Source organism: Onychomys torridus, chromosome 10 (assembly GCF_903995425.1).
Source record: "Onychomys torridus chromosome 10, mOncTor1.1, whole genome shotgun sequence".
Lineage (NCBI taxonomy): Eukaryota > Metazoa > Chordata > Mammalia > Rodentia > Cricetidae > Onychomys > Onychomys torridus.
The window spans coordinates 46,043,093-46,059,627 of record NC_050452.1 but is presented as its reverse complement, the minus strand read 5'-3'; the positions used below and the strand labels follow the sequence as shown (position 1 = coordinate 46,059,627).

The 16,535-nt window shown below is 42.3% G+C and overlaps 1 protein-coding gene across 2 annotated transcripts in view; it reads left to right on the top strand.

Annotated features, from left to right (window-relative positions):
* The window catches only part of Pgm2 (phosphoglucomutase 2), a 33,331-nt gene extending 17,194 nt beyond the window's left edge, over nucleotides 1–16,137 (top strand). For both annotated transcript variants that reach the window (XM_036200840.1, XM_036200841.1), the window contains 6 exons: nucleotides 253–433; nucleotides 734–827; nucleotides 3,381–3,510; nucleotides 5,039–5,228; nucleotides 9,123–9,256; nucleotides 15,998–16,137. In XM_036200840.1, the coding sequence (XP_036056733.1) occupies nucleotides 253–433; nucleotides 734–827; nucleotides 3,381–3,510; nucleotides 5,039–5,228; nucleotides 9,123–9,256; nucleotides 15,998–16,100 (832 nt within the window). In that variant the 3' untranslated portion in view covers nucleotides 16,101–16,137. The remainder of the gene's footprint in view (nucleotides 1–252; nucleotides 434–733; nucleotides 828–3,380; nucleotides 3,511–5,038; nucleotides 5,229–9,122; nucleotides 9,257–15,997) is intronic.
* The last annotated feature ends 398 nt before the right edge of the window (nucleotides 16,138–16,535 follow it).

The window sequence follows — 16,535 nt, the reverse complement described above, 5'->3', positions numbered from 1 at the left end:
CTATGCAAAGCGTATTATAAGAGTGCCTGGTACTTTTCCAAACTACAGCTTTGTCAAGGATGGAAATGCAAGCATCCTTGGCTGATTCAGAGAAGCGGCTCAGATGTTTGCGATGTGGCTGGTCCATTTCAGCTCAGTTATTTAAAGACTGGGACAGATTTATAGAAAGTGTGCCGAGCTTCATATGCCTAGCTCCAGGGACTTCTGTGCCTTCCTGAAGGCTGCTAGATCAAAGGGCCTGTTTTCTTGCAGTGGTGAGTGGAGAGTGTTCTCAGGCAATGAGCTGGGGGCCCTGCTGGGATGGTGGCTCTTCACTTCCTGGAAAGAAAAGAACCAAGATCGAAGTACCCTCAAAGACATATACATGCTGTCCAGCACTGTCTCCTCCAAAATCTTGCGGGCCATTGCCTTGAAGGAGGGCTTTCATTTTGAGGTAAGATGTTTATGTGACTTTGATTTCTCTATTTCTTTTCATTTTTTTCTTTTTTTCATATTTTGAGACAAGGTTTCATATAGCCCAGGCTGGCCTTAAACTTCCTATGTAGCCAAGGATGTCCTTGAACTTCTGATCCTCCTGCCTCCACCTGCCCAGTGCTAGGGTTACAGACACGCACCACCACACTCACTGTATGTGGTACTAGGGACTGAACCCAGCCTAGACAAGCACTCTACCAATTGAGCCGCATCCTCAGCACCAAAACAGTTCTTTTTTTCTTTTGGATCATCCCTTTAGGAAACATTAACTGGCTTCAAGTGGATGGGAAACAGAAGCAAACAGCTGATAGACCAGGGGAAGACGGTCCTATTTGCATTTGAAGAAGCTATCGGTAAGAAGCAATAGTGAGGTTCACAGAGTACATATATATATATGTATTAAACAAATGCATGTATATATAAAATATACAATAAGCAAATGAGAGGAAGACTTGAATCTGAGTTCAAAAGAGCCCAGTAAAATGGGAACACACAGTTTATCTTGTTTGGGTCAAGTGTTGAACTACTCCAGAATTGGAATCTCATTATCTTTTTAACCAAGAAAAGGATAGCATGCAAATAATTGGGCCAGCCACACATATCCGATGGTGGTGAGGTTCTGCACAGGGCTGTTGGCAGTGTAAGGACCCACACATTTATGAAGCTGATTGTTAGGTCTCAAACCTGGGACACATGGGTAACCAAGGTGCCTATTTAACACATCAAAGCGGACCTGACCACCAAGTTCTCCCAGCATGCCTCAGTCCCTACATGTTCCGGGGTACATGCTATGTCCCCTACCCTAAACCTCTGCAGTCCAGGGGCTGGGCTGCCCTTCCCCCAGCTGCCCTTTACTATATAATCCAGCCATTTCGGTTACTCTCCCCCCCCTCCACCCCCAAACCCCATCTCCTTACATGGCCTGGCTCGGGGCCATGTTCACTCTAGACTCTCCCAAATGTCCCTGCCTCTGGTTTACGCTCTCCCTCATATCTACAATAAACTTTCTTCTCCACCATGTCTAGGAGCGGTCATGTCCTTCCTTTCTGATTTCTGTTTTTTTCATTCACTGGTAAAGTCCACCCTCTTCCAAAAGTCTGATGAGGATGTATACTGAGTCTGCCCAGGGAGCAGAAGGCAGCTAAGTGATCTCCTGTCCTCACAGTCATGGTCATAGGAGAGGACATTGGGAGTTTAGCCAGAATTACCGAAAAGCCCTTATCCTCAACTGTCAGTCAGTCTGTATAAGTGGGAAGGGAAGCTAGGTGTGGACATAGGCCGTTCTGTTGTTTGTGCACTAACTGTTAGCTTAGCAGTTAACTTAGGAGACTCCCTGATTTTATGTTCCATGTGTTCGTTAAAGCGGAGAGACACTCGCTTAGCCAACTCATCACAGAGGGCTAGCCCAGAGGGCTGCTGCCTTTCAGAAGTCACGTTTTCAGAGTTGTGATTCTATGGCTTTTGTTAAGGAGACATGTTCACCTGGTACTAATTATAGATGTTACTCAGTGACTCCGAAATATATGATAATGACCTTAGCCTCCAGCAGCTCCAATTAGCAACCACGCCAAAGAGGGTAGGGGCCGGCTGTTAAGATGTGCCATGTAACTACTGAGAACCACAGGCTTCAGAGGAAAGCGGCAGATAGTTAGTGACCAAAACAAGTAGAACTAACTCCATCTGACCTGGAGCTATGATGGTTAATCTAGAAAAATCTCCACACAGGCCATTCAACACAGGCTGCTCAAAGATGCTATGTTCAAGACACTGGGCTAAATGGTTTTGTTTTTGAGACAGGATCTTTTTTTTTTTGAGGAGACATTTATTCCTACCAAGTCAAATATTCCACATATTAGCTAAAGATGCCATATTTTCTAACTTATGACATTTGAAAAACAAGGTTTTATTTTTTATTTATTTATTTTTTATTGTTTTTGTTGTTGTTGTTGTTTTGTTTTGTTGTTGTTTTTTGAGACAGGGTTTCTCTGTGTAGCTTTGCACCTTTCCTGGATCTCACTCTGTAGACCAGGCTGGCCTCGAACTCACAGAGATCCGCCTGCCTCTGCCTCCTGAGTGCTGGGATTAAAGGCATGTGCCACCACCACTCAGCCAAGGTTTTATTTCTATACTTTTGTTTATATGTTTTAATTTTTATTAAAATTAGCATATAAAATTGAATGTTAATGGGATTCACAGTGCTATTCTTTTTTAAAACTATTATTATTAAGAGAGTTTTCTATTCATTTTACATACCAACCACAGATTCCCCTGTCCTCCCTCCTCCTGCCCCGCAGCCTTCCCTCCCAACCCACCTCCCATTCCCACCTCCTCCAAGGCAAGGTCTCCCATAGGGCGTCAGCAGAACCTGGTACATTCAGATGAGGCAGGTCCAAGCCCCTCCTCCCTGCACCAAGGCTGTGCAAAGTGTCCCACCATAGGCACTAGGTTCCAAAACGCCGGCTCATGTACCAAGGATGGATCCCCATCCCACTGCCTGGGGGTCCCTAAACAGTTCAAGCTAAACAACTGTTGAGACAGGATCTTATGTGACCCAGACTGGCCTCCAACTCTATAGCCAAGGATAACATTGACCTCCTGATCTCTTGCCTCCATCTCCCAAGTGCTAGCACACATCACCACTCTCGGCTCAGTGTAAGCCGGTCCATACTCTGGTCCCCTGGGGGCTCAAACCCAGGACCTTCTATGTGTAGAGCAGATACAATAAGCACCGTAGTATGGAACTGCATTCATATCCAAATTCTCAAGCACAGAGATAAATGAAAATCACATGTGTGCTCCAGACTAGACCCTAACATGCCGTAGCCAGCAGGCCTGCACTCTGGGCCTGTTCTAGTGCGGTGCCAGAATCCACTCCTACGGCTGTGTGTCTGCTGCTCTGTCTGCAGGGTACATGTGCTGTCCCTTCGTTCTGGACAAGGATGGAGTCAGCGCGGCGGTCATCAGCGCAGAGCTGGCGAGCTTTCTAGCGACCAAGAATTTGTCTTTGTCCCAGCAGCTAAAGGCCATCTATGTGGAGTAAGTGTCGACGGCAGTGGTTCTCAGCCTTCCTCATGCTGTGGTGACCCCCCCAACCATGATATTATTTCATTGCTACTTCATAACTGTCATTTTGCTACTGTTGTGATTTGTAATGTAAGTATCTGTTATACAGAATATCTGATAGGCGACCCCCAAAGGGGTCATGACCCACGGGTGAGAACCACTGGTCTATGGACTGCTGAAGGAATGTTGGCCATATTTTGGTGACGGTATTCTGTTTCTTATGAAAACCAAGATCCACCTTTTCCATTTCATGTGTCCCCACAATTAGTAATGGTCATTTGCGGTTGCGTGGATTCTAACGCATGAGAACGTTGCACACACGGCTTGATTGAAGAGTGTGACTTTAAGTGGTCAGAGTCATAAAAGGATTAAACGCCTCCATACCGGGATCAGTCTTTGTAGCACGCACTGAACTGTGCCGGTGTGGTGCGGAAGGTGCACGGGCGGCAGGAACGGGAACCCGTGCGGCACGGCCGTGTTCTGGAAAGCCATAACTTACCTGAACAGCCTGATCTAGGGCAGATGACTGATTCATATTCTCACTGTGTGTGGGTGTTGTTCAGGGAACAACCTCAGCTCTCCTTCCTTGGGCAGTGACCATTACTGACGCTGTTCTGCCTTAGCCTGGTGTTTCACAAGTAAGCACAGTGACTGGCCATCAAGCCCCAGGGATCCGCCCGTCTCTGTCTCCTGAGTGCTGGGACCACAAGCATGCACCTCCATGCCCATCTTTTTCCATTTGGGTTCTGGGGATTGATTAATCAGATTCTCAGGCTTGGAAGGCAAGGACTTCACTGACTGGGCTGTCTCTTCTACCCTGGACCTCTTTTTCATTTTCTTTTTAAATGTATTCACTTTGATTTCATGTGTGTGGGTGTTTTGACTGCATGTGTCCGTGCACCATGTGTGTGCCAGGTACCCACAGAGGCCAGAAGAGGCCATCGAATCCCCCTGAAAGTGGTATTGCAGATGGGAATGAACCGCCATGGGGTGCCGAGATTTGAACCTGGGTCCCCTGGAAGAGCAGCTTACGCTCTTAATCACTGAACTATCTCTCCAGCCCCTTTTTCCTTTTCTTTTCTTTTTTTTAAAAATCATTTATTTATTTATTTATTCATTCATTCATTTATTTATTTGTTTGTTTGTTTGTTGTGTGTGTGTGTATATATGTATGTATGCATGTGGGTGGGTGAGCACATGCTACCAAACACATACATGAGGTCCGAGGACAACTGAGAGGGATTGTTTCTCTCCTACCATTGTAGGTTCTGAGGATCAATCCAGGTCATCAGGCTTGGTAGCAAGTGCCCTTACCATCTGAACCATCTTGCCAGAACCAACCTCTTTCTTAATGTTAGATTCTTCTTTTGAAGTTGGTTAGGGATACCTGTTTCATGTATTTTAGAATGTGCTAGCTGGTACATATCTTGCATACAGTCTACAGAATTTTTGTGGCTCATTTTGCTTAAATTTGTGGGGGATTTTTTTTTTTTTTGTATAGGTATGGCTATCATATTACCAAAGCTTCATATTTTATCTGCCATGATCAAGGCACCATTCAAAAATTATTTGGAAACCTAAGAAACTATGACGGGCAGAATAATTATCCCAAAACATGTGGCAAATTTGAAATCTCTGCTATCAGGGACCTTACAACCGGCTATGATGACAGTCGACCTGATAAGAAAGCTGTAAGTCATGTTTACTTTATTTTGTGTTTACCGTTTCCAAGGTTGAAGAGATTCATTTAGTCACATGGTCGGTTGAAGCTGACTTGGGGCACTTAAGTGTTACTGTAATAAAATACCTGGAAAATTAGGGCTGGTGGTATGTAGCTCCGGGGTAGACCGCTTGCCTAGCTTGGGCTAGACCACTAGCATTGAAAAGCAGAATAAATAAATGAAATAAGCTATGTGGGAAAACTAGGAATCATGGGCGAGAATGCAGGGGACCTCAGAAGTCATCTGGTGATAAATGACATCCAGAACTATTCTCTCACACGCAAGGAAATTGTGACTCAGAAGGGCACTAACTGGTGAGGGTCCAGGTGGAGTTGAAACCTTTTGACTCTGGACCCCGATTTTCCTCTCCATCAGCACATGTCTCTCCAGAGAGTATCTGAGTCACACAGAGGGTGTGTGACTAACTGGTACTAGCCAGGTATGATGACACATACCAGTACAACTTTAAATCTCTACACTTGGGGGATCAAGGCAGGAACATCAGAAGGCTGAGGCTGAGGCCAACCTAGGCATTATCATGATATCCTGTCACAAGCAAACAGTGCTGAAGGCCACCCTGGAGTTCTTCATTGAGTAGGTCTGAGATAAGGACAAAGAATTTGCACATCTAATAAGATTCAAGGTGACTAGAGGCTGGTCAGCTTTGAGAGAGCCACTTGCTTTCTGAAGAGTCTATCCTTGTTCTCTGACTGCTTGTGGCCTGTTCACTGTTGGCTGCATGTGGCCTGTTCACTGTAAAGCCTATGTTTGCATTAGGATCTCTCTTTGAACCAGAGGTAGCAGAAGTGTAGGGCTGGCTGTGTCTAGTTTAGGAGAAGAGCAGCAATAGCCAGATGAGCTATTAGATGTCTTCCTTGATATTTACCTTTTTGTGTTTTGTTTTAAAATTTTCATATGAACACAATATATTTTTTTAAGATTTGTTTATTTATTATTTATAGTGTTATGTCTGCATGTATCCCTGTAGACCAGAAGAGGGCACCAGATCTCATTACAGATGGCTGTAAGCCACCATGTGGTTGCTGGGAATTGAACTCTGGACCTCTGGGAGAGCAGTCAGTGCTCTGAACCACTGAGCCATCTCCCCAGCTCCCAAACACAATATATTTATAAGAGATAATTACATTAAAATGATTATGGTGAAGTATGACACCTTACTGCCATACTAAGACAACCAACCAACTTTCTTCTCAATGGTTTCTCCTGGTGTTTGCCACAGAACTTTTCTCTCTCCCACGGAGATAAAGAATCCATGCATACACTTCCTACATTCAGTAGCCCCCGCCTGTCCTCATGAATCACATCTGTCCTCATGAATCACCTTGACTACAAGCCTGAACTATCGGCTAAGCATTTATAATTCATATTCAGCCCCTGAGTTGGCTATTTGGGACTGGGCAGTCGGGACAGGGAATATCCGTTTACATTGCTCCATTATTGTTCAGTGTCCAGGCACTGTGTTCAGCATCTATTTAGTGAAGAATGGAGTCCATGTGTGATGCCTTCAAGGAAATTAACACCATACTGACTCATCATTTCTTTACAACTGAGTTTGTTCGCTCAATGAGAAAATTTCTCTCTCAACTCAATGTTCAGTTTCAGTGTGTTAGTGTTTTTCTTTGTTCAGTGTGGTGGTTACTTATTAGATGTGTCAGACTTTTTGGTACTGCAACAGAATACCTGAGAGAAGCAATTTAAATGACAGAAGGTTTATTGGGACTCACTGTTTGGCCAATGGTCATGTGGCTCACTGCTCTTAAGCCCAGTGGCTGTGTAGAAATCTTGACAGAGGGGCATGGTAGAATGAAGCTGTTCACTCTACTCCTTACAGACAGGAAGCAGGAAGAATACAGCAAGGGGCCAGGGCCAAGTTGTACCTTCAGAGACAGGCTCCCAGAGACTCCCTTCCTCCAAGTAGTCCCCACCTTCCACAGTTCCATGCCTTCTCAGGGCTCTACTAAAGTCTGCATTATCAGTGCGCTAAACCATTGATAGGTCAGAGTCCTTATGATCTAACTTTATCTGGAAATGCCCTCGCAGACATACCCAGAGTGTACTATAGTTTTCCCAGTCACGACTCAGCCCCATGAGTCAGTCATTATGGTGGGTCTTTTGGTCAGTTCCATCATTTTCTTCAAGTGTCAGCTTTCTTGGCGATGTGTCCAGGAAGGGAGGTGGTTGTCTGTTTTCTTGAAGAGTTCCTGGGTAGACACTGGCTCTCCAGGATAGATGCCCTTCCCTCTGTGTTTCTTTTTGTCCCACTCTACTCCTTTTTCGAGGGGTTTTTCTCAACTTCTACCTTTTAGCGTTCCTGTTGACTGTTCATTTCAGTTTTTTGGGTTTTTGTTTGTTTGTTTGTTTGTTTGTTTGTTTTTCGAGACAGGGTTTCTCTGTGTAGTTTTGTGCCTTTCCTGGATCTGCTTTGGAGACCAGGCTGGCCTTGAACAGAGATCCCCCTGGCTCTGCCTCCCGAGTGCTGGGATTAAAGGCGTGCACCACCACCGCCGCCCGGCTTCATTTCAATTCTTATTCTATTTTTTTTTCCCAGAATGGCATCCTATTATTGTTTTTGTAGACTGTACCTTCTTAAAGATTCTTTTTAAAAACGAAGAGGTTTTTTTTTTTTTTTTTTTTTTTTAATCCCTATATCCTTTATTGCCCCCGATTTTGGTTTTTGTTGTTTATTTTTTTGTTGTTGTTGTTTTTCCTATTTGTTTTGGACTTGTTACTTACCCACTGTCTTTCCCTAGGGGTCCCTCAGTATCCTTTGCATACTTAACGTCTTATAAGTCCTGTGTGTGCATGACAAATGACCAATGAATGCACTTCCGGGGACTTATGTAGCAAGACAGTTAATTCAAAGATTGACCTTCATTTTGAAGCTACTGGGCTGGTTCAGAGCCTAATTCTAGCTGGTTTCCTAGGGGATGTAAATTGGCTTGTCAAGGCCCTAGAGGTGTGGCTAGGGGCAGGTCTGTGATGTCTCAGTGTGTCCCATCATCTTGTACACTCTATGGTACCTGGTGATCCTAGTTTTCTGAGCCTTTTTAGTTTAAACTCCAGAGACTTTAAGAATTCCCTGCAGGCAGAGAAGAGCTGGAGCCCCTGACTCCAGAGGTGAGGAGGGAATGTCTTGGAGCATCTGGTAGCTTCTCTTCAATCCTGTTTCTGTTTCATCCCTGCCTTGCACCAGCCCTTGGCATACCTGGTACCTCTAATTCTTGAGCCCAGTTGGACTTCTGCAGAGCAGTGTCTCTGTTTCCTGTTTCTGTCTCCCCCGCTCCGGTACTGGGACCCCATGGTCACATGTTTCATCACACCATTTCTAAATCTTTATCTGTTTCCTGTCTTCCACGATTGAGTGACTGCCTCATCAAGTGTTACCGTTTCTTTTCCTCTTTGCCCCTGTGTGTATGCCTGTGAAACACATCTATGGGTAACTTTAGTGATGTTCTGACATTAACAATTATGATAACACCTGTCAGTTTTGTACCAGAAAACAAACAAAAACTCCTTATGAATCCCTTTTTGCCAAAATTTCAGTTTACAATATTGAGGTATGATCCAATTTTCTGTAGTACATTATTAAGCTGAAACAATGTGTTTTAATTTGAATGAAAGCTTGATAATGTCTAATAAATTTATGGAAGTAGAAAGCTAGTCTGTGAAATTACTTAGTGTTTACACATTACTAGGAATCACATTCTCTGATCTTCTGAGGAATGTCCTTGTAGCCAATGTACTCATCTGGTATTAATTTTCTTGCTTATTTGGGACAGTATTCACTGGGTCAGAAGAGCTTGTTACTGCTTAAGTGTGTGACATGTACAAATTAATCTCCAGGTTCTTCCTACCAGTAAGAGCAGTCAAATGATCACCTTTACCTTTGTTAATGGAGGTGTGGCGACCATGAGGACCAGTGGCACAGAGCCCAAAATCAAGTACTATGCCGAGCTGTGTGCTCCCCCTGGCAACAGGTATGACATGGATGGTAGCTGCTGTGACTCTAATTCCTGAGATGTGTTACTTCTGATCAAGTGTGAAGTAAAAGTTCTCACATGTAGCTTAGTTAGAAACTGTGGTGATATCATGTTATCAAAAACTCCTTAAAAATTAAAAAAAAAAAAATAGCTGGTGTGGTGGTACACGCCTTTAATCCCAGCACTCAGGAGGCAGAGGCAGGCAGATCTCTGTGAGTTCAAGGCCAGTCTGGTCTACAAAGTGAGTTCCAGGACAGCCAGGGATACACAGAGAAATTCTGTCTTGAAAAACCAAAAATGAAAAAAATAAAATAAATTTATACATTTTTTTAAAGAGGGGTAAGGGGTTAACAGTGATTCTTAAACTACACATAATCTGGAGAGTTTTCTAAACCTGATACCTAGGTCTTACCAGTATGTTCTGATTTTTAATTATAATGGAGTATGACCTGGGAGTCAAGGTTTTATTTTTGTTTTTTATTTTCTTTTAAGATTTTCTTTTTTTTTTTTTAATTATGTATATGGAGGAAGGGACAGGCTGTGCACTTGAGTGCAGGTACCCTTGGGGGCCAGAAGCATGGAATCGCTGGAGCTGGCATTACAGATGCCAGCTGCCCTATGTGGGTACTAGAAACTAAATTCTGACCCTCTGCTAGAGTGAACACACTAAAAAACATTTTTTTAAATTAAAACATACACACCAAACAAACAAAAAACCTTTTTAGCTGGAGAGCTAGCTCAGTGGTTAAGAGCACTTGCTGCTCTTCCAGAAAACCTGAGTTTGGGTTCCCAACATCCATGTCCATATCAAGCAGCTCACAACTGCCTTTAACACCAACTCCAAAGGATCTGATGTCCTCTTCTGGCCTCCATGGACACCTACATACATGTGACATATAAACACATACATGCTGTGGATATCGCTCTGTATAAATAAAATGCTGTTTGGCCAGTGGCCAGGCAGGAAGTATAGGCGGGACAAGAAAGAAGAGAATTCTGGGAAGTGGAAGGCTGGGTGGAGACACTGCCAGCTCGCCGCCATGACAAGCCACGAGCCACGTGGCAAAGTATAGATTAATAGAAATGGGCTAAATATAAGAGTAAGAGCTAGATAATGGTAGGCCTTAGCTAATGGCCAAGCAGTTTAAATAATATGTGTCCGTATGATTATTTTATACGCGGGGGTTTGGTGGCACCTGGAGAGAAGCTCTCCACCTACATATACACATAAATAAAAAACTGTAAATAAATCTTCAAAAAACAAAACAAAAAAACTTTTTATGAGTCTCTTCAGGTAAGCAGGCTCATATTTTTCAACTCTTCCCCCTCTCTGTATGGGAAAATGACATTCCTCATCTCACTGATAATGATAAAACTTGCTTTTTCCATTTTTTTTTTTTTTTTTTTTTTTTTGAGACAGGGTTTCTCTATGTAGTTTTGGTGTCTGTCCTCGCTCTGTAGACCAGGCTGGCCTTGAACTCACAAAGATCCACCTGCCTCTGCCTCCCGAGTGCTGGGATTAAAGGCATGCACCACCACTGCCTGGCTTCTCCAAGTATTTTTATTGGTGATTAGTGCCAATGGATTTTCCTTTTTTACTCCTGTGATAAAATTAATTAAAATCCATTCCGCATGTACTCAGTAAATACCTGAGGCTCTGCTGCAGTCTGAGCTGGGTCCCAGGGCAGAGAAGGAACCAGATCAAATATCATGCTTGCTCACCTGGAGATGGTGGACTGGATGCTCCAGGCTGTGCCTGTGACTTCAGCACACAGTTGAGTTGGGAGTCATTGTATTGTTTTGAACTTGATATCCCTTGGTGCACGTCTTTAGCACATGTAAATGCCACAAGCCATAGCTAATTGGTGCTGAGTTGCTGGCATTTTGTTGACCAGGATGTGGCTGAGAACCAGAACAGTGCCTTTAAAGGTGAATGTAGCCAGTGCTTTGGTAAAAACTATACATAAAGCCACGGCTGCAGTTTAAGAATGTCGACCAACCACATTTGAGAAGCTCGAAAGAGGACTGCTGAGATAAATTCCACTACTTTATTTCATTTAACTTAGTGCATCCCCCAAATACCGTCATCACAACATAGAATCCCTGCAGAAAAAATTAGCAACGAAATAGCTCCCATTATCCTTTAAAGACTCAAAGCATCCAAATACACACGAAACATAGTCACACAGCATATCTCAATTCAAATGGTACATTTTTATGGAACTAAACATATTTTTAAAATTTGATATTTTGAAAAAAGTTGATTTTGAGCAAAATTTCAACCTATAGGCAAATAGAAAGCAGCTCTTTTTTTTTTTTTTTTTTTTTTTTTTTTTAAGAATTCTAGGTTGCCAATATTCCATTACTAGTGTTCAGGTATCAATATTTCTATATGGCTAAGTAATGAGCTATTTGCACTATATTGAGGCGGGTTTTCCATGGTCATCTCTGTGATTTCATCCCCACTTACCATATTTTGTTACATCATTCTTTCAAAAGCCCTTTCTCTTTTCATAGCCTGTGAAATGTACGTAATGTTTCAAAGTAGTTTTCCTTATAATAATAGTAATGCTGTTTAACATGTCTGGCTCTGTGCTTTTCACACTATCATGTGACTTTTTAGAATAGACTTCATTTCAAACCTTTATAAATTGGGGGGAGCTTTTAAAAATTGTCCTTGTGTTAACATCAGTGACAGGTGGCTCTGCTTTATAAAGGGACATTGGGTTCTAGGTTGAGCATAATGTCACAGCTCAACAGGACATCAGCCTACTAACATGCAACAGCAATAAAAACAGCTAAGATAAGCTTAAATATTAATAGACTTCATACCATGCATTTCATTTATTAATAGAATTATCTAACTTATGAATTGGTTAGAATCAAAAAGCCTTTCAAGTCTAGGTCCTGCAATTTAAGAAAAATGTTTTTATCGGAGATGTTTTTCCCCACTAAAATGATAATTAACTGAGCCCTCCAGTTCTTCACCTAGGTTGGCAAGTATGTACGGACAAATAGCAAATGTCTTAGTGTTTGCAGGCCCTACGATTCTGTTGCAGCTACTCAGCTCTCCTGCTGAAGTGCAGAAACAGCCATATATGTGCTAATGAATGGACATACTGTGTCCCAATAAAACTTTATTCACAAAAGCAGACCATTAGTTCCTGGTTGTTTTCAAACAGTTGCATCAGAGAAGCAGAGCCCGTGGACTGCACAGAATGGAAGGTGGGAGTGGGCTCATGTGACAGTGCCCAGGACGGTGAGGAGGCAGGCTGGAGTTCTTGGGCATGGAGTGAAGTTGTAGGTGTGGATTAAATTCCTCAGGAAAAAAAAAAAAAAAAATTGTTCTTTTGAATCTTATCCATCCAGGTCACCAAGGATAATTGTCTTGATTTAAAGTAAACTATTTGTAAGTGGCTGTCATATCTCTGAAATCACAGCAACGCCAAAATTAGTATTTGAAGAACCAGGGATTGTTTGAAAGCCTCGCCTGGTCAACGTGAATTCATGCATGCCCCCAAAGTCCTCAAAATAGCTGTTGTTGTTTTTTCCCCCAATTCAGGATTTCATTAAGAAATCAGATTACAGGGGCTGGAGAGATGGCTCAGAGGTTAAGAGCACTGTCTGTTCTTACAGAGGTCCTGAGTTCAATTCCCAGCAACCACATGGTGGCTCACAGCCATCTGTAGTGAGATCTGATGCCCTCTTCTGGCATGCAGGCAGAACACTGTACACATAATAAACAAACAAATAAAAAAAGAAAGAAAGAAAGAAAGAAAGAAAGAAAGAAAGAAATCAGATTACTTTGGTTGTCATTTATTTTACATTGATTTTTGGCATGGTCAGAGAGACGCCACTGACTGATTATGAAATATCCATTTCCATAAAGTGACCCACTGAATTTAAACTTAGGAAGAAAATAAGGATTCCTAACCCAAGTTTACATACCCAGGAGGTGTGTCCTTGTTTTTAAAATATAAAATATTATTCAATAATGTCACACTTGAAGTGTCAAAATGGATCATTTAGGATTAAGATGGGGAATCTTAAGATCAAACTGTATTTTTAATGATTATTACATCACTAAATCCTATAGGGCCGTACGAGTGCCCCCCCAAACATACACCTTGGGAACATTAACTCATTAAGTGAAGGAATCAATGTAAAAATGTGTCTTAGGAACTAAAAGATTTATAAGGAAGTTAGTAATTGGCAAATTCACTGAGATTGAGTTTTACGCTTCACTTTTAACTAATTTTATGACCATATTTGCCTTCCTGAGAGTTCTTTTCTTCAAAGCACATTTGTGGAGGACAAAGAGACCAGTGTAATTCACATGTATGAGTCATAATTACTGTATATGTTGTTAATAGGAATAAAAATAACTATAAGGATAGCTCTTCTTATTGAGGTCTTTGGGCTGGGCTCTGAACTAATTGACTTTATACAGTATATCTCACTATGGACAATAACACTCTTGAGAAGGTAAAGTCTTTATCCCAATTTTACAGATGAAGAATGTGGGTCTTAGAGAGCCCAAGCCACTTGCCCAAGTGTACATAATTGATAGAGCCAGAATTAATGTCTGTAATAAATGGGTTGCCTTTATTAATAATATTGCCAGTTGCAATATCAAAAGGATCTTAACTGATCGCAGGAATTGTCATTTCCTTTGGATAAGCTGCTTGTAAGTGTTGCAGGTGGTCAAGAATGAAGGAATAGAAAGTGTGTGAAGGGTTAATTTCCAAATCCAACTGTATGGTAATGCACATTAGACTGTCTAAGCTGCTAGAAAGCCATTTCACTGAGAGTTCGGCTTATGTGTTGTTTTCACTCATGGATCTGGTATATACAAATAAGTGCTTCCTACATGCTTGAAAACTCGGCTTTCTTAAAGGGATCAGTTTCCCTAGAGTTTTGTTTATCTTTTATCTGTGTGTTTGTTTGTTTGTTTGTTTTTGCTTTTTTGTTTGTTTTGTTATTTTGTTTTGTTTTTGTTTTGGTGGTGGTGGTAGAGCAATAACATGGCTCAACATCATGGCTCCCATTTCCTACCTGTTAGAAAGAAAAAGAAAAAGAAAAGGACCACCACTCCAACTGAAGCAACTGCCAGGGCAGATTTGACCCTTGATCACGAGGGTGCCCTCAGAAGGGCGAGTGTAGAGAGAACAGAAGTGTAACTGTCTTCTCCCCCTGGGCTGGAGTCTGGCTAGATTTAAAAGAATGGATGTGAAGGAGATGAAGGAAAGGACAGGGTTATCTGCTTAATTCACTTAAGCAGGGAATGCTGTAGGCCTTTGTGTAAACAGGGTCTTACTGCATGGGGTGGGGCATTAAGATATTTGCAGAAAGGTTTTCCAAGGTGTGTGTGTGTGTGTGTGTGTGTGTGTGTGTGTGTGTGTGTGTGTGAAGATATGAAATCCTTGTTAAACACAAGTTTTAAAGGATTTGATAGAAAGACTTTGAATTCCATGTTAAACATGAGTTTTAACGTATTTGATTGAAAGACATGTAGTTGGCCGGGCGGTGGTGGTACACAACTTTAATCCCAGCACTCTGGAGGCAGAGCCAGGTGGATCTCTGTGAGTTCAAGGCCAGCCTGGGCTACAGAGCAAGATCCAGGACAGGCTCCAAAACTACACAGAAGAACCCTGTCTCAAAAGAGAGGGAGGGGAGTGGAGGGAGGGAGGGAGGGAGGGAGGGAGGGAAGAAAGAGAGAGAGAGAGAGAGAGAGAGAGAGAGAGAGAGAAAGAAAGAAAGAAAGAATGTTTCTTGAAACGCAAAGAGGCTTCTGTCTGGGCCCTTCCTGAGAAGACAACTTGACTTCTGTGAGCTGAGGACAAACAGGATCAGGAACAGCTTGCCAGGCAGACTGAGGACTTCACAGAGATGTGGTCAAAGTCGAGGGGGATTGAAGCAGAAGGGAAAGAAATCAGGAACGCTTTCTCTGTGTTATTAGATACAGACAGTGGAGATCCCTGGGGATGCTAGGGCTAAAATTGTGGTTCTTCAAATTCTTAGCAGAAGAGCAAAGAGTGATTTTGTTTATTGTGAAGACCTTGGTTTGGAAAACCTTTAGGGAAAAGAATACATGTTGCCTCCTGGGACTTTTTTTCCTCCCTAAGTCAACAAATGTGTTCCCACGCAAAAGTTCACGGAGTTCTGTTCTTTTCTGAATTCCACCCTCTTGAAGTTTAGTTTCTGTCTCACGAGGTCCATGAAGGGAGCATATGAAAATACAGTTCGAAGGGTTCAGCGACTCTTGCAGAGGATCCTAATTCTTTTCCTATTACTAGGGTTGGATGACTCCCAACCACATGTAACTCCAGCTCCGCAGGCAACTGCGTTTACATGTACACTTGCACATAATTAAAAATGAAATCTTTAAAATACACTTATACATGTTTTAAGTTTCTAATTTTGCTTTGAAGCTGGGAATAGTGGCTCATACTTGCCATCCCTAATCCCAGCACTCAGAAGGCTGAGGTCAGAGGATTGTTGTGATTTCAAAGACAGCCTGGGATACATAATAAGAGCCTGCCTCAAAACCAAATCAAGGCTGAGCATGCTAATGCATGCCTTTGGGAGGCAGAAGCAGCTGGTCTCTGTGAGTTTGAGGCTGCCTGGTATAAATAGTTACCTAGTGAGACTGTCTCAAAAAATATCAAATATGTGTACTTGTTTTGCATTGGAATAATCCATTAATCTGAATTCCCCCCCCCCCCTTATATTTTTCAGTGATCTGGAGCAGTTGAAAAAGGAGCTAGATGAGCTAGTCGGTGCCATTGAAGAACATTTTTTCCAGCCACAAAAGTATAACCTGCAGCCAAGAGCAGAATAAAACATTCCAGCATTGGACATGATTACATTTATCTCAATTAAACTGAACTTTTTTTTGTTTGTTTGTTTGGGGTTTGGGGTTTTGAGACAGGGTTTCTCTTTGTAACAGCCCTAGTTGTCCTGGATCCAACTCACTCTGTAGTGAGACAGTCTGGCCTGGAAAGCTCAGAGATCCGCTTGCCTCTGCCTACAGAGTGCTGGGATTAACAGTGTGGCCCACCATGCCAGGCTGAACTTGATTTTTAAAGCAATAATCTTGAGGACCAAGTAATTTGGATAATCACCACAAGTGTTTGCATATTTTCAACAGCTCTCCCTTCCTTGGAGTTTTATATTTTTGGCCCAAAAAGTGAATAAAGAAAACACGACCAAACCCAACAAACTAACATCTCTATGAAAATGTTAAGTCTGGGCATTATCTGAATTTTTTAAATAA